At 38.7% G+C, this 25044-nt stretch overlaps 1 protein-coding gene across 2 annotated transcripts in view; it reads right to left on the reverse strand.

The window, feature by feature from the left end:
- Positions 1-25044, reverse strand: part of UNC13B (unc-13 homolog B) — a gene marked incomplete at its 5' end in the record, with an annotated part of 220009 nt that overhangs the window by 99892 nt on the left and 95073 nt on the right. For both annotated transcript variants that reach the window (XM_082655905.1, XM_082655904.1), the window contains one exon: positions 2429-2663. In XM_082655905.1, coding sequence (XP_082512031.1) covers positions 2429-2663 — 235 coding nt within the window. The remainder of the gene's footprint in view (positions 1-2428; positions 2664-25044) is intronic.

Genomic DNA, 25044 nt, shown 5'->3' on the forward strand with positions numbered 1-25044 from the left:
GATAAAACCATTCAGACTGAAAAGACAAGATAAGGAAATCCACATGTTCTTACATCAGTATTATAGCAATGTAGTGAAAAAGTTTTTCCACATTAGAAAAAGAATACCTATAACAACTTTAAAATACTTCACTTGCTACCATTAACTATTTAGGATCCTTTTGTTTTCTAAGAAAGAAAGAAACAAACAAAATGAACATATTCCATCAATATTTAGAATATATTTACAATGCCAAAGTTTAGAACTGTTAAATAATCCATAAAAATATATCAAGGGATTTCAAGAAATCTAAATTTGTTGATGAATTTGGATCTGAAAAGCCGCCAAGCTGTTAACTTGCTGAAGGTTGTATTTTAGGCAGTACAGCCAAGAATATAGTCAAACATACTACTTTTAAAAATATATATATGTATAAAAGATAATAAAAATAATCTTTGACTACCATAAGTCAAACCCTGTTATAGTACCACAAAGAGAAAATTATTTAAAGCATCATAATTTGTCGTTTGTGAAATCTAAAGGCTATATGTTTTGAGGATCACAGTGAAATGAAAACCTTTCCCTATACTGATTACAGAATCAGAAGCTACACGCCCAACTTAAGTCAGTGAATACAGAAGACAGCCAACCTTACTTTCACTGAAGTTAGAGACTGCCTATTTCCTGGGTACTGAGGTGGGGGTGGAAAGAAGGCCTGCAGACTCGGAGCTTGTCAGCTCAATGTGTTCTTTTATAGATCTAACAGCCATTAGCATTTATTTAGGAAACAGAAACAACATCAAAGTGGTCACTTAGTCACTAAAAATCGTCAAGAGTGAGAAACAGAATACTAACACAATCTCAGGTATCATCCCAGAGACCCTTAATTACAAAAAGAAAGGTAACTTTACATTGCAGAAATCTAGTATGTATACCAGATTAACCAAGAGATCAAACTAAACGTCAACAATAATGAGACAAGGTAAAATGTGACTGCTGAGGCATTGTGAAGGAAACATCTATGCAGTGTTTTTTGACAAAAATGTTTAATCTGATTCTAAACATGAAAAAACAATCAGATCAAACCAAATTAAGAGGCATTCTCAAAACTGGTTGGGACTCTTCAAAAAATGTTAGTGCCTCAAAAGACAAAAAGAAAAAAAAAAAAAGTATGGGAATTTTGTTAGGTTATAGGAGACTACAGAAACAGGGAAATTACATGTAATGTACCATAATCCTTAATTGGATCCTGCATCAAAAAGGAAAAAATATATATAAAGAACATTATTGGGACAACTGGAAAATTTTAAATATGGTCTATATGTTAAATAATATCATTGTATTGTCAAATTTCTTGAGTGTGATCATAATATTAAGGTTATGTAAGAGAAAGTCCTCTTTCTTAGGAGTTACATGCTGAAGTACCTCCTGGTAAAGTAACATGGTATCTGCAACTTACTTTCAAATGGTTCAGAAAAAAAAAATGTATGTGTGGGACTTCCCTGGAGGTCCAGTGGTTAGGACTCTGTGCTTTCACTGCTGAGGGCCCAGGTTCAAGCCCTGGTTGGGGAACTAAGATCCCACAAGCTATGTGATGCAGCCAAAAAAAGAAAATGTGTGTGTATATAAACATATATTAGAGAGAATGAGATAAAGTAAATGTAACAGAATGTTAATACAACTGGCAAGTCTAGGCAACATGAATATGTGTGTTCATTGTACTGTTTCTCTAAATTTTAAGTCTGATTTTTTTTAAAGTTGGGTGAAGAGTAGGGAGCATATATGTATGTATTTGCTTTTATACTCATAAATATATGATGATGGTCTACGGAAGGGTAATAAGAAACAAGGGTGGTAAGAGAACTAGGAGACAGGAAGGTGATGCAGTAGAGGAGGACAACAGGTGTGGGTGGAAAATTCTTTGCTGTATAGTACGTAGCACACCTTAATATATTTTTACATGTAAATGTTTTATGTATTTAAGAAATTAATAAAAAGGTTTTCTTTTTTTAAGTCCAGCAAAAGTATTGAATCTGCTATAGTGAGATCATATTGGTTTTCTTCTGAAGTTCCCAGGGAAATATTTAGGTAGGAAGAATTATCCAAGCATGTAACATCTGTGATTTTCTTCTTTTAATCTTGGTGAAAGGTGTATCAAAATCACTGGCTGGGCAGAGAGATGAGCAGGCTTTTTTCAGCCATCCACCCCAAGTGGGCCTGCCCTCACCTGATGATCATAAAGAAAGTTCTTACTGATGGATATGCATAAATGTGAACATATGGAAGAGGAAAAAAAAAGACAGAATCTACATAAAATGGCTGCAGGTTGATCCACCATACTGCTATATTTCCTCTGTCACCTCAGGTTAAGGTACCCAAATCCTTGATGTCAGTTGCATCCTGGGACCTGCATACTAGGAAGAGAAAGTGCTTTGTTCCCAATACCCACCTGAGGGCCCGCCGCTCTGGATAATCGAGGTCATAACTTTGCACAGAGTCATTGCAAGAGTCCCGGGAACTGCCCTGAAGCAGCAGCTGCTGTGGCAATCGCGCAGGCACAGGGAATTGGTGCACAGAAGCATTGGGCTGGGAAGTCGTATGGTAAAGAGGTGGGATGCTATTGCTGGCCTCACTGCGATAGTCACTATCTCGGTCATCAACGGCACTATCAGGATCTTCAAAAGCTGTGGAATAAGCAGAGTCAGTCAAAGCACCCCAGCTTTACTTAGTTCTTCAGAATTTTTTTCTGCTTCTAACTGTTGTAGCCACAAGCCTGGACCTTGAGAACAAGAGCAAACTGAGCTGCACATGAGCCCAGTGACCTCAAGTCATGCAAAAAACTGTCTCAATATCCACAAGTCTCTCTCCTTATCGAATGAGATAAGACATTTGGTTTAATTTTAGTGCTGATTCTTAGAGGAGTTCCAAGTTGCATTTTCCCAATGCAGAATTCTCTGGAATTCTGCTTCTCTAAGCTATCATAACCCTAGTAAAAATCTGCTTTTAAATGTCTTAAATAGATTCTGCCCCTGTACTATTACCAAAATGGGGCAAAAGGGGGAGAAACAGTTTTTCCATCTCTTAGAAAAGAGAAATTTTTGTTTAAAGTTAGCATGGTGTTTTCAGACTCTAAAAACACATGGTTGAATCAAATAAGCAGGTCCCCCATCGGAAGCTGGTCCAAGAAATCAGGAAGGTCAAAGCCAAGACTTAGAAGTCAAGTTAAAAGTTCTAGATGCAGCTGAGAACAGCAGCAGTCTTACTGTCTTGCTGCAACATTGGGTTTTTCTAATAATTTCTGTCGAGCACCCACACTCTGGGCTCAGAATTCCCATCCCAAGCCTGGGCTGAAGAAGAGGAAAACATGTGCACTGTCAATGGGGTCTTACTGACAATGCAGCCTAGTTTATCTAACAGCAGTGACTACAATTTCATAGAATTATTTCTGCTTTTCAGGCCAGCACCTGACTAGCTACAGTTTTTTCTTGATGTTAGCTAAAATGACCACAGTTACAAATCCTGCTCCAAGCAAAAGTAAAAATATGCAACACTGTGCTTGGAAAAGGAATTCAACCTAATAGTGTGCTGTAGTTTATTTTATATAGAAGTCATTTCTGATACCATATCCATATGTGTATAATTAATAAGGTCCCATATGTTCTTTCTTGCCAAGTTTCTATTAGGCTCACAATAAGGAAAAGGAACATTCACCATCCAAAATGGAGATACTTTTAGCAGATGATGGACTCCTCATATTAGGAATTTTAAAAAAATCTTGGTAGCAATGTGGACAGTGGAAGCCTCCTAATGACCATAAATTAGGCTTTTACAAGTAGGAGATAAGAACATATACTGACACAGTGGAAACAGAAAAGAGTTAATGAACTAGAGAAAAAAATCCAGACAGAAATAATACAACCTGGGGACAAATGGAAGGTAATAGGGAAATGACCCCTTGGCTTCTACATCAGACAACTTGGTAGATAATCCCACTAAAAGAGACAGGGAACACACAACATGTGGGTTCCAGACAACACTTGGGGTTACAGCTGGGAGTAGGGGTAAGAAGATCTTACAAGTTTTTCCCACTTGAGTTTAAGGCAACATGTGAACATGAGAAAAGAAGAGAATGATCAGAACTCCAGGGGAAAAAATCAGTATGAGAAAGAGGCTAAGCTTCAAATGGTCAGGAACAATACCAATCAAACATAGGGGATGCAAAGCATTCTGATTACAAAGCACTCTGATCACACATTAGGAAAGAGAGACTTTGGAGGTACTGATTTTAGACCTTGATGCATTTGCTGTTCTGAAGACTAGAAAGGATCAAGGGACAAAAACCAGTATGCCATTCAGACTTAATTCTTTCTGAACTCATGGAAGGAGTAAGTGTGAAGAAGTCAGCGCTGGATTATTCATGCATACAGATGAGGGGGCAGAGGCAACAAAAGAGACAAAGCCAAAAGTCTATTTAAACTCTGGTAGGAGAATATGCTATTAGTTTATAATCTAGAGAACCAAGATTTAGTCTCCAAAGAAGCAGCAGTGATAGACAATCCTACTGCTTATGAGTCCAGAAGAGGGTAGCTCAGCCAGAGGTAGGAGCCCAGGATCCAGAGCCAGAAACTACCTGGATAGACCCTTAGTTTCTCACTGCATCTGACCTACTACTCCTTAATAATGCTCTGCTTTATTCTGTTAAGCTAAGGGGGGGAATATTCCAAAAATTCCTAAAGGCGGACACATTTCCACACTGAAGGAATAAAGGGCAAATACTAAGAAATAAAGTGTCAGGACTTCCCTGGTGGTGCAGTGGTTGAGAATACGCCTGCTAATGCAGCGGACATGGGTTTGAGCTCTGGTCCGGGAAGATCCCACATGCCTCGGAGCAACTAAGCCCGTGCACCACAACTACTGAGCCTGCGGTCTAGAGCCTGTGAGCCACAACTACTGAGCCTGTGTGCCACAACTGCTGAAGCCTGCACACCTAGAGCCCGTGCTCCACAACAAGAGAAGCCACCGCAATGAGGGGCCTGCGCACTGCAGCGAAGAAGCCCCCGCTTGCTGCAACTAGAGAAAGCCCACGTGCAGCAACGAAGACCCAACGCAGCCAAAAATAAATAAATAAAAATAAATAAATTTATTTTTAAAAAAAGAAACAAAGTGCCTGTGGAAAGAAGAGGCCAGCAGTAGAAGAAAAGAGAGTATGAAAAGTAGGAGGGGACAGGAAAAAGGAAATACGAGGAAGTGAGGTGAGACAAAGGACAGGAGCAAAAAAAGGGTAGGTCAAGGGCAACAGCCAGCTTTTCTCCCCCTATACCATCCCTAGTTTCCTCATAAAGTAAATCTCCTAGCACCACCAAAGTTGATTAGAAACTAAAGAGGCAAATTAAGGAAAAGTCTTGAATGAAAGAATTGTACTTTCAGTGTAGCAGCGACAGTCTGTTACTGGCTCTACACTCTACCCCACAGTAGTATTTCACCTAGAACAGAAAACTTCTGGCTTCACTGAGAAAGACAGACTGAGTACAGGTTTGGTTACTCAGCTTAAGGCGGACTTGTGAGCTAGTTTGAGGGCAAAATTTGAAAAGTCCCTTGAAATTAAAAGGCTGGGAAAATTTACTCATTCAAATATTTATTGAGTACCTATCAGTGAAGGCTAAACAACACAGAAGACTCAGCATATAGAGTCAGTCTAATAGCAGAGAGAAAATATGGATACAAATACAAGGATGTATCTATCATGAGAATAGTACTAACCAAGTGCTGTATGAGTTGACGGTCAGGTCATTTCCTGTTAGGGTGAACAAGGAAATCATTATGGAAGATATGACTCTGAAAGACTGGAGGGTTTTCAATAGGTGAAGATGGGGGGCGGGGGAATACCTTCTGGAATCTGGACAAAAGCAATGGCATGAGTAAAGGCCTGATGGTGGAAAGGCTATATATATTTTGGTAAAACATTTTGTAGCTCATTTAGCAGGTACATGAAAGGACATGGAAGGGAATGAGAGAAAATAAACCTGGAAGAGTAGGATCAGGAAAGTAATTTAATCTGGGGCAAACATGGGCCCCAGGCAGAAAGCAGGCACTCAAACAAAACAGAATGAAATACTGAACAACAAGGCTCTCTAGTATGTGGTGCTCCTGGATTAAGTCCCCATCTTTAAATCCAGAATACAGGGAGAATTTTCAGAGAAGGAAACAGAATTCAAACCTTTTTTTTCTTTTTTCATGGCTTACTTTTTTCTATTTGAAAACCTTAAGTTATCTGAGCTCTCTTAGGCTGCCTTTGAGTAGTTTCCTGGTGCAAATACCCAGGATTCAGATGACAGAAAGTACATGCCCCATAAGAAATTCTAGTGACAGGACAAAATTTGGCCTCTCTTAGTATCTATTGGATATCTAATCATTGGGACTCAGTCAACCCACCCACCTCCCCTGTCAGATAGGTAACACAGACAGTAATGTCAGCCTAGGGCTGTGAATCTTGTTGGAAAGAACTAGATGCCCACTCTCTAGCTCAAAGTTGAACAAAGTTGGGCTTCAGCCTAGCTGGCCTGCTCCAAGGAAAGTCAAACCACGTCCTCAGCCTCTTGTTCACATCACAAAACCAATGACCCCTCCTAGGATGAACTTTCTCTTTCTAGTCACTGCACTCCTTAGCTAAGAGACCAAAGGAGAGAGTTTCCTCCAAAAGGTAGCTGACGGTACTACTTGGCTCTGGGGAAGAAAAATCAGGAGATCCTGTCAGGATTATAACTGAAACTTTGGTTTGAAATGAAATCTCTCTCTCTCTCACACACACAAACACACACACAACACACACACACACACACACACACACACACACATACACACACACACACACACAGTCTTCAGGAAACCAGCCTGAAAGGATATAACTTCCCACTGCAGGTAACTGTCTCCTGAGATTCAAGTAGGGGAAGAGGAGGGAATGGAATTATATATGCTTATATGCATGAATATCCAGCTTCATAGTCAGAGGGGGTATGTTAAAGGGTATGATCAAGAAAATTATAAGGTATTCAAATTCTTACGTACTCTGTTGGTCTCCCCAGCCCAAATAGGTCCAGTGACCTAAGAAAACCACAAGTGGTAGCAAAGAAGAAGAGTGATAGACAATTTTAGGACAAATTCAAAGAACATTTTCCATCCCACCAATTATTATATACCTTACCTTACTTGAGCCTACCCTACTTGTATTCCATTTATTTTTCATAACATGTAGAGGGCATATGCCTTCTACCAAGCAAAGTACTCTTGCTCTCTGCAATTCACTGTATAGAGAATAACAAAAAACTACTGCTTCCGGGGACTTCCCTGGCAGTCCAGTGGTTAAGACTCTGCACTTCCAATGCACGGGGCACGGGTTCGATCCCTGGTTTGGGGAACTAAGATTCCACATGGCACATAGTGCCTCCAAAAAATTAAAAAATAAATTATAAAAATAAAAACTACTGGGCTTCCCTGGTGGCGCAGTGGTTGGGAGTCCACCTGCCGATGCAGGGGATGCGGGTTCGTGCCCCGGTCTGGGAGGATCCCGCGTGCCGCGGAGCAGCTGGGCCCATGAGCCGTGGCCGCTGGGCCTGCGCGTCCGGAGCCTGTGCTTCGCAGCGGGAGAGGCCGCAGCGGTGAGAGGCCCGCGTACCGCAAAAACAAACAAACAAACAAAAACAAACAAACAAAAAAAAACCCTACTGCTTCCATACTCTTTTAAACCTCCTTCTGGCTGAGGTCTCTCTTAGAACAACATCACTGAGGAGCTAATATACTGTTCCATATTCAAAATGAGAAAAATTTAATCAGCTTCTAAGAAACCTTTCCTTATCTCTATGTTCACCAAACCTGAATCTACTGCAATATATCTATGAGAAGCTCAGACCTGGTTACAGTGGGAAAGTGAGTGATTCCCTTACCCAAGAGTGATGACATCCAATTTTGCTGCTCTCTATTGAAAGTTAAAAGGCCAAAGAATGGGCTTCCCTGGTGGCGCAGTGGTTAAGATTCCGCCTGCTAATGCAGGAAACACACGTTCGAGCCCTGGTCCGGTAAGATCCCACATGCCACGGAGCAACTAAGCCTATGCACCACAACTATTGAGCCTGCGCTCTAGAGCCCGTGAGCCACAACTACTGAAGCCCACACACCTAGACGCCGTGCTCCGCAACAAGAGAAACCACTGCAATGAGAAGCCCGCGCACCACAAGTAAGAGTAGCCCCTGCTCTCTGCAACCAGAGAAATCTTGTGCACAGCAACAAAGACCCAATGCAGCCAAAAATTAATTAATTAAAGAATCAAAAAATTAAATTAAATTTAAAAATTAAAAAATAAAAGCCAGCGGGCTTCCCTGGTGGCGCAGTGGTTGAGAGTCTGCCTGCTAATGCAGGGAACACGGGTTCGAGTCCTGGTCTGGGAGGATCCCTCATGCCGCGGAGCAACTGGGCCCATGAGCCACAACTACTGAGCCTGCGCGTCTGGAGCCTGTGCTCCGCAACAAGAGAGGCCGCGATACTGAGAGGTTCGCGCACCGCGATGAAGAGTGGCCCCCGCTTGCCACAACTAGAGATAGCCCTCGCACAGAAACGAAGACCCAGCACAGCAAAAATAAATTAATTAATAAACTCCTACCCCCAACATCTTCTTAAAAAAAAAAAAAGCCAGGGCTTCCCTGGTGGCGCAGTTGTTGAGAGTCCGCCTGCCGATGCAGGGGACACGGGTTCGTGCCCTAGTCTGGGAAGATCCCATATGCCACAGAGTGGCTAGGCCCGTGAGCCATGGCCGCTGAGCCTGCGCGTCCGGAGCCTGTGCTCCGCAACGGGAGAGGCCACAACAGTGAGAGGCCCGCGTACCACAAAAAAAAAAAAAAAAAAAAAAAAGCCAAAGAACGGTATTAATCTCTAGTCTTCCAATATGTAATAAAACACTGTAGCGGGGACTTCCCTGGTGGCGCAGTGGTTAAGAATCCGCCTGCCAATGCAGCAGATAGGGGTTCGAGCCCTGGTCCGGGAAGATCCCACATGTCGTGGAGCAACTAAGCCCATGCGCCACAACTACTGAGCTTGTGCTCTAGAGCCCGCAAGCCACAACTACTGAAGCTTGCGCACCTAGAGCCTGTGCTCTGCAACAAGAGAAGCCACCGCAATGAGAAGCCAGCACACCATAACAAAGAATAGCCCCTGCTCAATGCAACTAGAGAAAGCCCACATGCAGCAAAGAAGACACAATGCAGCCAAAAAAACAAACAAACAAAAAACCACTGTAGCCTATTGGGCGCGCAGAGATAGCCACTTTTTTCTGAATTGCCTATAAGCTTTTTAATAAAATCCATTAAAACACAGAGGCTTTGACAGAAGAAAACTGAAAACAATTCCTACTCATTTTTCAAGATTAAAAAATTCAATATTAATTAAATTTAAATCCTATCCCACAGCTGAACTGAATTTGAGGCAACTAAGGTGACAAGGAAATCACTAAAAATGGGCCTTTATCCCAAGAAACAAGGAATAATGTGGCTTCATAGTTAAGAATATGGATACAGAAATCAAAGCTAAATTCTTCTGGCTCTGCCATGTACTAGCTATAAGATCTTGAAAAGGTTATTATAGATGTTTCCTCATCTGTAATTTGAGAATGATAATAATATGAGTCTCATTGGTTTCTGTAAGGATTACAAGAGAAAATCCATGTAAAGTACTTAGCACAGGTCCCCAGAAAAGAGTAAGCAATTTGCATTTCTTGTTGTTTCGTCATGTTGCCAGATTTTTGCTTGCCTTATAGGTTCCTAACAAATAGGTAGCAGGAAGATCAGCACACTCCAACAGTTGTAATACCAGCTGAAGGATCAACAACGTCTGGGTTAAAAAGTCCTCAGAGTTCTGAGGGTGCAGCTACCTTAATTAAATGTTTGCCCTAAGACGCAAAATTCTGGAAGCACTGAATGATTCCAACACAGGCTGGTTTCACTACCTGAGTTAACTCCCAATCCTGGGAAAATGGGATTACAAATCAGTCACAGGCTGTGTAACTACACAGGGAGAGTTTTCTTCCTATGTACTCACCTTTTTCCTACCACCTATATCTCTTTCTTCTCATGTTAGTTTAGTGTGCAATTTTTAAATTTTTAATAATTTATTTAACTTTCTAACCATGGAGTGGAGGATAAAAATTCTCCTAGGCTATAGTGCAGTTGCCATAGCAAACATTAGAGGGTAATTACCTTGTTTCTTTTTAAAAGAAAACTGAAAAATAATCACATAGAACTTCAAAATACACCTATCAAGCTAGATGGCTTCAGGCAAGTGACAATGCTGCGTCTCACTGAAACTCTGGGCCCAAAGAGTGCTCTCTTTGCATTACACAGCCTCATTCTTGAACACCCAACAGCACTGCATAGCAGTTTCTTGTACATAGTAGGTGTTCAATAAATATCTCTTGTATGAATAAATCAAACAAATAATCTGATCCCATCTACTGGGTCCATCCCTAAACCATGAAAATAACAACAGTTATGCTCTCTGACTAACTAGTTCCCTATTCTCACTTCAGCCTGGTACCATTGTAAGAGAAATAACACCAGTTTAATTAGGCCAAGTTTCCTTCCTCACCCCAAAAAAGCACTAAAACATATCAGTAGTCAGTAGAACAATTACTGTGGATAGTTAGGTTTTGCTAGGCATAAGAACCAAGAAAAGGAGGGCGGAAATGTTCCAGGAAAAGAAATTATACATTCAAAGGCCCATTCAGTGAACTGAAAATAGTTCCAGCGTTACCTGAATGAGAAGCTGAAGGGTTATGGAAGAACCTGATCAAAGTGAGTCTTAAGTACATGTATGTTTAGAAATTTAGTAATGTTAGGAGTTTGTAATTATCTGGAGGATAATACAGAGCTATCACAGCTTTTAAGCAGGGGAGAGACAGGATCAGATTTGTCATTTTAGAAAGAGAATGATGGTACAGTGTGGCCACTGGTTGGTACAGTAGGTAGACTGAAGACGTGTCAGGGAGGCTAGTAAGAGGCTATTGCACTGACCTAATGATGGCTTGAACTAAGGAAGTAGCAGAGGGAGCAGAGAAAAGTAGATACATTCATAAGATACGTCGGAGGTAAAGTCAATACGGTTTGATAAGTAACTGAATGTGGAAAGTGAGGAAAATAAAGCCTAGATAATATTGCCCAGGTTTTTAGCTTGAGCTACTGGGTGGATATGACATCATTCATTAAAAGAAATACAAAAGAGGGGAAGGTTCAAAGCGGTGATGATGAATTTAATGTTAGATGTATTTATCGGCTTTGTGGTAACTATGAGACATCTCAAATGACTATGTCTGGTAGACAGCTGGATATATGAGAAAAGAGATGTGGAGCAGAAGACTTGGATGTTTTCAGAACACAAGCTCCCATGAGGACAGGAATTTTTCTTCTTTGTTCCTTGCTATATCCTTAGTGCCTAAACAGTGCCTGGTACAAAGCAGAATCTCAACAAATATTTGTAACTGAATAGATAAAAATTAAATAAAAACAATGAGGTAGAGAGTATAGGATAAGAAAAAGACTGTGTATAGGAGAAGGGGGGAAGCTATAGAACAGCCACATTTAAAAAGCAGACAGACCAAAAAAAAAAAAGAACTGACAATATAGTGTTGGAGAGGCTATGGAGCATCTAGAAATCTCATACGTGGCTGGCAAGAATGCAAAGTGGTAGGCCTCTTTGGAAAATAATCTGGGCATTTCTTATGAAGCTATACACACACCATACAATCCAGCAATCCCCTTCCTATATATTTACCCAAGAGAAATAAAAACATGTTCATACAAAATCCTATATACAAATGTTTACAGTTGCTTAATTCATATTCACTAAAAATTGGAAACAGAAGTATCCTTCAGCTGATGAATAGGTAAGCAAACCATGGTACATCCATACAGTAGAGTACTACTCAGGAATAAAAAGGAATAAACTAGTGACACACGTAGATGAGTCCCAAATGCATTATGATAAGTGAAACAAGCCAGGCTCAAAGCTACAAATTATATAATTCCACTTATATGACTTTCTGGAAAAGGCAAAACTTAGGGACAGAAAACAGATTAGTGGTTGTCACAGGCCAAGAATGGGAGAAGTTGACTACAAAGGGTTTAAGGGAATTTTTAGGGTTGATGGAGCTGCTCTATATCTTGAGTGTGGTTACAGTTACATGACTGTATGTGTTTGACAAAATTCATAGGACTGTACACTAAAAGGGAGAATTTTACTATATGTAAATTATACATTAATAAATCTGACTTTTAAAAAAAGGAAGAGTCCACAAAGGAGTCTGCAAAGAAGCTAGAGAGGAAGAAAACCATGGCATTGTGGTCCCTGGAGTCAGGAAAACAAGGTTTCAAGGAAGGAGTGAGTGGTTAACAAGTAGCAGTGCTACAGAGCAGTCAAAATAAAACTGAGAAAGTCGTACTGAATTTAGAAACAAAAAAGTTACGCATCATTTTTATGACAAATTTTAATGAATGAAAGCTAGAGCACAGTCTGTTCAGAAGCAAATGGAAGGAAGCACACGCAGTGGAAAATGGAGACATCAAGACATTCTACAATTCATGCAGTAAAATGTTCAACGTAAGCAAGGTGGAGGGTATTACTTATCACAGGACATCAAAAAGGTAGTAAGCAGAGAAAAGATACTGGCCAAACGAGCTGCAGAAAAACCTCCAAGTACATTAAGAGCGTATTAGAAAACCAGTAACATTCTCAAACTGGGCATTCACACATATCAAATGAGTGTCAAACTGGAAATTTTAATGAACAGGCTAATGTTTCCTACCTCCCTGGAGCTTCAAACCTCTTCAAGCTCACATACTTAACAAATGAATAACCAATTACCCTCTAGCTCAGTGTCACCTTATGCTAAGAGAAAGGCTGTCTAGAAAACTAGAGCCTCTACTGGCAATGACATTTTATTTACAATGTTATGAGCTCTCTTCAGATATATTAGCATACCAAGTATACGACAAGTCCAAAACCAAGGAACTCTGGATACTTCAAAACTATTCCTAAAATTCCTCTCTACTTTATCTCCCGTGTCCAATCTGTCAACAAGCTTAGTAATTAAGTCTATTTAAGTCTCCTTCCTACTGTCCCTTCCTCATAGGTTTTACTCTCCTTATCAAAGAACTTATTACCTCATGCCTGAATTATTACAGATTTTTGATTGGACTTAAGACCTTCTAATCTCTGTCCCATTCAATCTACTTAGCAGACTGCAACAAGACGAATTTTCCTAAATCCAGCTTCTAATCACATCATTACCCTTTTAACAACTTACAACTCTTTATAAAGGAGTATATTTATCTCCCTGGCTTTCAAACCCCTCTATAATCTGATACCAAATAAATATCAAAGCTCACTGTTAACCAGTCCCGCAAAACAAAGTTTCTGTTATGACAAACAGATTGTCATAGTTCCTATGCTTGCCATACTCAGGAGATGGAGAGATGAATAAGCCCAATTTCTCCTATCTGTCCCCCAACTTCTGAAGCTGGAATATCCTTCACTTCTATTCCTTCTTGGTGTAATGGAAATGGTTTGAGCTTTGGAACCAAATAAACCTAAATTCAAAGCCATCTCTTACTAGCTGTGTAACCTTAGACTGGTTAACTTCTCTACACTTCTCTTCATCATCTATAAAGAGTGAAGAGTAATACCACTTACCTCTCAGGTTTGCATAAGCACTGAAAAATCACAGCATTTAATTACCATGTTCTAGACAAATGGTAATTACTCAATAAATATTCCCTATCCTCCCTTATATAACTGGAATTCATTCATAAGTTCCACTTAAACAACTCTCCTTAAACAATGAGCAACGACTCTAGTACAGTGTCTCTATTAACAATCAAAATAAGAACCGTCCGTCTCTTTCTTAAAAGCTAAACATACACCAACCCATATGATCCAGCCGTTCCACGCCTAGGTATTTAACCAAGAGAAGTGAAAACACACGATCATGTGAATGTTCATATTAATTATAATAACTGGAAAAAACCCAAGTGCCTATCAACAAGTGAATGGATAAACAAAACGTGGTATACCCATATAATAGAACACTACTCAATAAAAAGAAACAAATTACTGATACACTCAACAAAATGGAAGAATCTCAAATCCTTCTGCTGAGTGAAGGAAGCTAGACACAAAGGACTGCATGGTGTATGTTTCTATTTTATATAAAACTCTAGGAAACCAAATTTAATCTATAGTGATAGAAAGCCTATCAGTGGTTGCCTGAAGCCAGGGGTTGGGAGAAGGATGAATGCAAAGAGCATAAGGAAATGTTTAGAGGTAATGGAAATGTTCTGTATTTTGATCATGGTGGTAGTTTCACTGGTATATACATCTATCAAAACCAATCAAAATGTACACTTCAAATGGGTGAATCTTTTGCATGTATATTATATCTCAACAAAGTTGATTTTTTAAAAACACCTGCCTTAGAATTTGATTCATTTTATTGCTTGCCTTAGTCCTATGCATCCCATCCCTAGCCTAGGTTGTAAGTTCCCTGAGTGGAAGATCCAATCTTATACTCCCTTTTGGTCCTTCCAATGCTCGGCACAGAAATCCTATACTTGAAGAAGTTAACAACTGAATAAAAGCAGGTTCTTCTTAATCTTAGAAAGCAGTGTCTTTAAATTTTAAGAAGAATTACTTGAGCCTCTTGTTTAAAATGTAGATTCCTAGACCATACTCCCATAGATTCTAATTCAAAATGCCTGGAGTGGCTTGGGCATCTACATTTGTTGTTGTTGTATCTGCCTTTTCAATAAGCAACTAATGCCAAATGATTCTTGAATTACATTTTGAAAAACACAGCTACAGGATTTGCTATATGAAAAAAACCAGTCTCTCAAACAGAAGCACAGTGCTCCTGCGCTGATGGAAGGAGACAGCCAGATGAGCTATCCTACTGAGCTTGGAGACCAGCTCACTGCGATCATACAGGGAAATGAAACAATTCTAGCAGGTCCAGGATCCAATTAAAAATGAATCCTCTTTCCAGTAAGGCAAAGGTTCTGCACTTATCCCTGTTGACTAGGCTACAGCAACACAGGCTTCTGCCTATTTCATCCTGTTTCTAGTGGAAAACGTAAGAAATCAGAAATAGTCACATTAAAAAAATAAGGTCCATAAGTATCAAACAAAACACCCCCAAACAACTATTACATCACCAATTAATAGTCCAGTGATGGTCAATTTTTCTATGACAATGAAATGACAGGAGATTTGAGCCCTAGACTTGAAGTGAACAGCCATCTGTCTAGAATAGCAGTGACAGGACTCACCTATCAATTACTAAATTGTAGTAATTACCAGGTAGCTCACAAAGGACAATAAAGTCAAACATTAGAAATTATTCCCTTCCTTTTTCGAGACAGTAGATTTCTTTCCATGGAAAACAGTAAAGAACCTATAATTAAGAAAAGTACTTCAAACCTGACATAGGGGAATAACAAAAAGAAACTATTGACCAAACTTCCTTGTGAATATAGATACAAAAATCCAAAATAAAATAGAAGCAAATCAAACATAGCATTACATCAAAAGAATGCTTTAAAAAAATACTTTTACCATAATCAAGTAAATTAAAGGAAGGCAAAATGATTTATTAATAGAAATTGATTAATGCATTCATCGCTGTTTGTAAGTCAAAGGAAAATACCCATGAATAACTAGGCAAGTACTATTAAGGCATTTTGAAATGTTCAACATCAATTCATTTTTAATATGAAAGCTCTACTGAGGTATAAAATGCAGAAAAGTACACAAATGATAAGCGTACTGCTCAAAGAATATGTGAACACACTCAAGTAACCAGCACGCAGATCAAGAAACAGTATTACAGCACCCCCAGCAGACCTCTTGTTACCCTTTTTCAGCCAACTTGTTATTTCCCTCACTTCCTCCAAGTCTTTACTCAAAAGTCATCTCACTGTAGCTTGTATACTAGCCACCTTATTTAAAATTATAATTCAATTTCAGTTCTAGCATTCCCAATTGCTTTTCACCATCTACTCTTTTATTGGTCCACTCTCTTAACATCCTGTATAATTATTATGTTTATTGTCTACCTCCTGCCACCCAGGATCTTCGTCTTTTTGCTTCCTGATATATCCTAAGCACCTAAAACAAAAGCTGGAATGTGCCCAAAATTCTCTGTAGAAGAAAAGGACTCAGCGATACAGGGACACGGGGAGGGGAGGGTGAAAGGGCAGTATGGCTGGATGTGAGAAAAGGAGTATCAACACCAGGAATATAAACAGGTACAATCTTTCTAGTGTATAATTTGGCAATATCTAACAAAATTTTAAATGTGCATATTCCTTAACTCAGTAATTCCACTTAACAGAAATGCATTAATTCAACTAATTTTACTGAGCAAAGTTACTGGGGATACACAGATAAGCATTTTCCCTACTCATGAAATTTATGGTCTAGAGAAGAAAATAAATATTAATCAAATAATCATACATACCGAGTAAGTGATGTCGGAAAGGTAAATACATAGAGGTACTAAAAGAATATATAATATGGGAGGGGGGATCCATTTGCACATTTACAAAATCGAGGAAGTTATTATCATAAAGTCGGAATAGTAGTTATTTTTACAGAGGAGGAGACTGTGATTGGGAAAAGGCATGTGGAGGGCTTTCTGGGGTGCCTGGCAAAGGTCTATTTTTTGCCTTATATTAACTCATTAAAATAAATATTTGTTTTATGAGGTTTATATATATATATATATATATTCATTCTACAATTAGATTTTTTTAATGCATCAAGCAAACTGCTCACATCACTACAACCACCACCATCTGGTTGCTTCATTCTCCTGCATAAAGCCTTCAAAGGTTCCCCATTGTCTTCAAGATAAAATACAAACAGCTTGCTTCGGCACTCAAACCCTTCCTGACATGAGCACTCTGTGCCTCTCTAGCCTCATCTCTAACCCCTTCCCCACTCTTATCTCCTGCCTTCAAGCCACCCAGAATTTAACATACTTAAGTTATGCTTTTTCATCTTAGTGTCCTAGTACCATGAACTCTTTTCTCCTTTCCTTGACTGACTCTGACTCATCTTTTAAAGCTCAGTTTATTTTGGAGTTTTGCAGGGAGGGGAGAATGGATAGGTAGAGCACAGGAGAATTCTAGGTTAATGAAACTATTCTATATGATACTATCGGGGTGGATATGTGTCATTATGTATTCCTCAAAATCCATACAATATGTAGGGATGTAATGCACAACATGATAAATATAATTAACACCACTCTATGTTATATATGAAAGCTGTTAAGAGTAAATCCTAAGTTCTCGTCACAAAAATTTTTTTCTTTTATTTTGTATTTATACAAAATGATGGACATTCACGAAACTTATTGTGATAATCATTTCAGGATGTATGTAAGTCAAATCATTACACTATACACCTTAAACTTATACAGTGCTGTATGTCAATTATATCTTAATAAAACTGGAAGAAAAAAAGAGAAAAACCCCATAGAATGTATAACACAAAGAGTGAACCATAATGAAACATATGGACTTTGATTTTAAACTTTTTTTTTCAATTTAGATATCATTTTCTCTAAGAAGCTATTCCTAACCATCCCAAATTTGGATTAAGTTTTCTTCCTCTATACTCCTCTACCATTTACTTATCACATGGTACTAGCTACATGTTTCTTCCTCTCTGGACTTGAGCTCCTTAAGATCAAGGACTTTTAATCTCTATACCCCCAGTGCCTAGCATGATTCTTGGCATGAGGAAGAGGTGTCCAATAACTGTTTGTGTAATGAACAAGTCTATCAATTGTTCATGTCTATCATAATTCTGTCAATCATATTTTATCAATCAAATTCATTTCTTACCACTTTGTACCAATAAAATCTATAATAAGAAGCCATAAGATGACCATGCTTTTATGGGAATAACAGTCACTCATATATCTATCTAACTATCTATATATATATACACACAACACACACTATGCCCAGATTAGGTACTTAAATGTTGTAATCAAATAAAACTTTGATACATTAACCTGACATTTTTAACATGCATAATTGTGTAACATAGTAATTGAACAGAAATGATAATGAGTTGATGTAATGACTGCAATTAGCCACATCAAATTCTTTCTGGAAGATGGCAGGATAGAAGTAAATAAATGAGTCAGAAGACTACAATTAAGATTATTTTTAACAGCCAAACCATATTGTTATAGTCTCTCTTTTCTTTGTTAGTTTGCCAGCACCTATAATTAGCATCAGTATCAACTGCTCCCACCAATACCACATGTACAATGTATAACTCATCACCCACTCTTACTGACAGAAGTCCTAGACCCACTGCACTGCCCTACTACTAAAATAAGACTCCCTACACTCTAAGGAGGCCGTAACTAGTATATTTTCCTGTCTGAGAGTCCGAGTCCTGGACGAAACATACCAGAAGATATGGATTACTACTTTACTCCCACTACCCAGGAAAGAGTAGTTCCAGCCAGGAAGAGGTTCCTTGGCCAGGAGTGAGAGAGTGGAGTGGATTACCTTTTGAATTCTCCTTTCATACTTTTCATTTATCCTACTATGAATATCTTTCTTTTCAACCGGTACATTCTGATTAGCTTCTTCAAAAGTCATTTCTAAACTCATCTCCCTGGAAAGCCTTCCTGAACAAACTACATGCCATCCTTAACCATTTGCTTCTTTGCCTCCTTAACACTTCCCTCTCTATTTCCAAGGTATTACTACTGAAAACAAACTGAAAGGAATTGTCCAAAATTTTAAAATATAAGCAGAAACACAAGTTGATAAACCAGAGAAGGAAATTTGAACAGGACACCAAACAAAGAGGAGGGCCCAGTTATCAAGAGACAAAATAGGAAGTCAGGAAATAAAAGGCCCAAGACGGTAGAGGAAGAAAAGACAGGCTAAGCAGGCAAGCAGGAAGAAGATTCTGAGTGAATCGCGGCACAGGAACAGTTGCTTGTGGCTCTCTGCAACAAGATTAGTAGGAAGGCTGGTTATAACTAAAGGCCAAGGAGGAGAAAGCACTCTCATACTTTGCTAGTGGCGGTGAAAATAGTACAGCTTCTAGAGAGGACAATTTTGTAGTATCTTCCAAAATGTTAAATGCATTGTTAAATGTAAAATGCTTTGACCCAGTAATCTCACTACTAGCTATTCATCCAATATGTATACATGTATGAAATCATATATGTGAAATGAGATCAACTGCAAGCACTGTACCAGCATATATTGGAAGCAACTTAAATGTCTGTTAATAGCAATTCCAATCCTAAGTATATACCCAATAGAATTGAAAACAGGCATTCAAACAAATACTTGCACATAACTATTCACAGCAGCACTATTCACAATATCCAAAAGTTGGGGTAAAAAACAAATGTCCATCCACTATGAATGGAAAAACAAAAGGTGGTATATCCATACAATGGAATATTCAGTCATTAAAGGAATAAAGAACTGATATGTGTTACAATCTGGAAGAATCTTAAAAACATGTTAACTGAAGAAGCCAATCACAAAAGGTCATGTACTTATGATTCCATTTACATAAAATATCCAGAATAGGTAAATCCATAGAGACAGAAAGTAGATTAGTGATTGCCCAGGACATGGCATTAAGCAGGAACAAGGAGTGACTGCTTAAAGCCCACAGGGCTCCTTTAGGGGTGATGAAAACGTTTTGGATTCACATAGAGGTGAGAGCCCCACAGCGCTGAGAATGTACTAAATGTCACTGAATTATACACTTTAAAATGGTTAATATTATGTGAATGAATTTCATCTTGATTTCTAAAATGTCCATGTTAATAGGGACTGGATCCCTACACGTAGTATATATCATACATTGTTAAGTGAAAAAAAGCAAGGCATGTAACACGGTGCAAAGCATACTACCATTTGTGAGGGTGGTAAGTATATGTATATACTTACGTATATATACAGTAAATGGCAATAGTGGTTGCTTCCGGGCAGAAACTGAATGGCTAAAGGATAGGGCAGTGAAAAAAAACTGTGCCTCATAGCATGCACTGTATCTTTTGATATAAAAATGAACCTTATGCATGTGGTTCTTTGGGAAAAAAATAATAAAGTGGGACAGGAGGAATTAGCCCTAGGTTTGAGGTAATCAAGAATCAGTTCTCTAGGGAACACCAGAATGATTAGGATGCTTTAACAAGAGCCAGAATAGGAGACTCAGATAAAAGTGGTAAATAGTGGAAGAAAAATGGCGAAGAATGAATATGCGTTAGACCTCTGTCTTCTGGGATCTGAGAAATGAGAAGGGGTAAAGAGGAAAGTGATGAGGTGGGAGAATCTGCAGGATAGAGGCCAGCTGGCCATGCAATCCTACTTTCCTTCAGGGCATGTAGTCCTTGATAAATAAGTGAAAGTAATCAGTGACATAAGGCTTGCTCTTCTGCTTCCACTGTTCACAGAAATAGGTCTTTAGTCATAGCCACAAAAAGTTTAAGTGGCACAAAACTTTCAATCCTACAGCAGATTTAAAAGGAGAGAGGATGCTATGTGACAAGGACACTAGGTATCTGAAATAAAAGAAAAGGCTCCCAAAAGAGTGAATCTGCCAAACTGGGCCAGCTGTGAATATCTTCACTCTTTGAAGAAAACTGTGTACAGCAGAGGGACTCAGTTCCTTCTGCAGATTAGCAAGTACAACTTTGACATCACTCTACTCCCTCCAAGCCAACATGCTCAGCATATAATTTGGCATTTTTGAAATCCTTTCCCCATACTTTTCATTTATCCTACTACGAACAAGCTCTCCTTTCAATCAGTACATCTCAATTAGCTCCTTAAAAGTCATCTCTAAACTCATCTCCTTGGAAAGCCTTTTTGAACACACTTATGCCATTCTTTACTATTTGCTTATTCCGTGCCACCTCAGCACTATACTCTCTCTTTCCAGGTTATTACTGGTCATTAGTTAAATAACACTCAAGGTCATTAGTTAAATAACACTCAAGGTGCTACATTTGTGTATTTGTCCTCTTCTCACCTGTGTCTAGTTTATGAGCCAGGTCTCCCAACTTTCCCCCCCTCCCATTAATTCTTCCTTGGACCCCACAAATATACTCTCTGGTCTATGTATCTACTCAGTAAGAACAAGAATACTCCAAGAAAATAGAGAAACCTTTAGGAAGGAAGAAACAAAAAGATGTGATGGATAAACTTGTACTTAGGAGCTTTGGACTTCTTTTCTGTAAAGCTTGTCTGGAGTCTCAAAGCTTTACAAGAGAAATTAAGGAAAATATGACAATTCTTTTTCTGTCTGGCATCTGCTAAAAAGTCTTCATTTCTACTAAGGATAAACATGAGCACCCTCATGCTTATAAATTACCTTACAATATAGCTGACAAAGCTTTAGCTATTGTCGACCTCACATCTCAGTTACCAGAATATGAGTGTAGCAGCCTTAAATACAGAAGGATCCCAGGAATCTACAAGGTCTGGAGAAAATAAATTTCCAACCCTCCAAAAAAAGAATGCTATCATCCAGCAAATACTACAAATTACACTCTTTTTCAATAATAACTGTTTTCCTTTTTTTCCCCCAGAAAGGCCAAATTGTTTTTCCCTAAAATCCAGGTAGGATGAAGTCTCTCAGACACAAACAACCAGGCTTCATTCCCTGGTATCTAACACATCAGAGAGTGAGACTAATAGCTGTGCAGATTCCAAAAGAAACAGAAGACCATGTCCCTACCTCCTGAAATTCACCAGGCTTGTGGAGAAAAAAAAATCCTGTCACTCGGGGAGCAATGGAAAGTCTAAGAAAGTTTAGAGTACATTACTAAACTCTATTGGAAAATAATGGGTGATGGGCTCATGGGTAGTAGTTCCATTATTATGCTCCAAAACTTATATATATTACATGTATTCTTTCACATATTCAAATAATGCATAATTAAAATTTTAATTTAAAAAAATTAAAATGTTGGAAGAGTACACACTAAACTGTGAAAAGTAGTTATCTCATAGTAGATTGGACAGGGGGTATTACAGAGAATTTTTTCATTTTCTCTATTATACATTTATGAATCATTTTAAGATTTTTGTAGTGAAAATGTGTTTCTCTTTTTTTAAGTTTAAAATAAAAGGCACTGATTTAGTATGCTGGAAAAAAATTCTTCACAACACCATGCGAAGTGACTACCAAGAATTCAAACTCTGTGAGGAAACTAACACATTCTATGAAAATAAACTGCAGGAAGTTCTTAACCCAGTAACAAATGTGTGAAAGTCATTCTAGGAGGGTGAATGAGGACAGAGGAAATATTCCTATTGTATTCAAGGCCAGGATTTCAGGGAAACAGACTTTTGCCCTGGAAAGCAACCCAGAAGGTAAGCCATCTACTTCCCTATGGTTTCAATAAATTCTTAAAACATAGTAAGAATCCAAAAGGGTCACTGATCAAGAAGTATTCAAATCTCAAATATAGTCAGCTATGAAAATTTTATTGTAGTAAATGGTACGCAAGACCAATTCAAAGGATGGAAAGAATAATCAAAAGATATCTCTCATGTATATATGTATGTTTAGACAAGTGTAAAACCTCTCAAATGACTCATAAGAAACTGCTAATGATGACTGTGAGGAGAGGGTTCAAACGGCTGGGTACGGGAATGGGAGGGACACCTTTTTCTGTATTCCTTTTAACATTAAAATTTTTGGTACCAGTATACATACTATCTATTCAATGAATGAATTAATTTTAAAATAAAAAGGCAGGGACTTCCCTGGTGGCACAGTGGTTAAGAATCCACTTGACAATACAGGAGACAGGGTTTGATCCCACATGCCACGGAGCAACTAAGCCCACGTGCCACAACTACTGAGCCTGCACTCTAGAGCCCGCAAGCCACAGCTGCTGAAGCCCGCGCACCTAGAGCCCGCACTCTGCAACAAGAGAAGCCACCGTGGCATGTACATATATACACTACCAAATGTAAAACCGACAGCTAGTGGGAAGCAGCTGCATAGCACAGGGAGATCAGCTCAGGGCTTTGTGACCACCTAGAGGGGTGGGATAGGGAAGGTGGGAGGGAGGGAGACGCAAGAGAGAAGGGATATGGGGATATATGTATAGCTGATTCACTTTGTTATAAAGCAGAAACTAACACACCATTGTGAAGCAATTATACTCCAATAAAGATGTTTAAAATAATTTTAAAAATTTAAAAAAAAAAGAGAAGCCGCCGCAATGAGAAGCCTGTGCACCTCAAGGAAAAGTAGCCCCTGCATGCCACAACTAGAGAAAGCCCACGCAGAGCAACAAAGACCCAACACAGACAAAAAATGAATTTTAATTAATTAATTAATTAATTAAAAAATAAAAAGGCAGTAGCCAATGTGTTTCTGAACAGCAAAATATTGGGCTGGCCAAAAACTCCTTTGGTTTATAAGTAAAAATAAAAGATAAAGTTTTCATTTTCACAAAGAACTTTATTGAACAACATATTCACCCTTTTATTCCACTACCTTCTGCCATTTTTCAGGCAACTTATAATTCCATCTTCCCAAAACTTTTTATCTTTTTGAGCAAAGAGCTGTTCTAGGTGCCTTTTACAATCTTCCAGGAAATTGAAATTTTTTCCATTAAGAGAATTTTGTAAAGACTGAAGTAAATGGAAATCCAAAGGTGCAATGTCTGGTGAATATGGTGGATGAATCAGAAATTCCCAGCCAAGCTGTAACAGTTTTTGCCTGATCATCAAAGAACCATGTGGTCTTGCGTCGTCCTGATGGAAGATTATGTGTTTTCTGTTGACTAGTTCTGTACACTTTTTGTCAAGTGCTGCTTTCAGTTGGTCTAATTGGGAGCAGTACCTGCTGGAATTAATTGTTTGGTTTTCTGGAAGGAGCTCATAATAGAAGACTCCCTTCCAATCCCACCATATATACAACATCACCTTCTTTGGATGAAGACCAGCCTTTGGTGTGGTTGGTGGTGGTTCATTTCTCTTGCCCCACAATCTCTTCTGTTCCATATTATTGTACAGTATCCACTTTTCATCAACCATCACAATTTGTTTTAAAAACGGAACGTTTTCATTACATTTAAGTAGAGATTTGCATGCGGAAATATGGTCAGGAAGGTTTTTTTCGCTTAACTTACGTAGACCCCAAATATCCAAGCGATTAACATAATCAAGCCGGTGCAAATGATTTTCAACGCTTGATTTGGATATTTTGAGTGTGTCCACTATCACCCACGTGGCATAACACTGATTGTTGTCAATTAATGTCTCGATTTGATCGCTATCAACTTCAACTGGTCTACCTGACTATGGAGCATTGTCCAGAGAGAAATCTCAAGCATGAAACTGCGCAAACCACTTTTGGCAGGTTTGATCAGTCACAGCACCTTCTCCATACACTGCACAAATCTTTTTTTTTTTGCATTTCAGTTGTGTTTTTACCTTTCTTGAAATAATAAAGCATAACATGCTGAAAATGTTTTCTTCCATCTTCAATATTAAAATGGTTACCCAAAAATTCACCAATTTTGATGTTTTTTAAAAAATGCACGCTGATATGACAGCTGTCACAATACGATCTAACAAAATTGTTTTGAAAGAAGTTAAAGACAGCTAAGCACTACTAGAGCCATCTTACGGAACAACACCAAATGAACTTTTTGGCTAACCCAATAGGTCCCATGAGATTTTTGCCATCAAGGGGTTGTACAGTGGCAAGAACATGGACCTTAGAGTCAAACAGAAGTTTTAACCCCAGTTCACCCACTTCCTAGAAATAAGTGATGCAGAAAAAGATAACTGGTTGGGAGATCTGAAAAAAATCTCTCCGTGCTGCTCTTCCCAATACCATGTAAAGTGGCTACCAAGAATTCATAACTAACAAGGAAACCAATATATTCTGCAACTTTTAATCACAGCTGACTTGAGAAAGCAGAATTTTAACCTAGAGGGCAATAAACAG

This window comes from Grampus griseus, assembly GCF_964374135.1.
Source record: "Grampus griseus genome assembly, chromosome: 6".
NCBI lineage: Eukaryota > Metazoa > Chordata > Mammalia > Artiodactyla > Delphinidae > Grampus > Grampus griseus.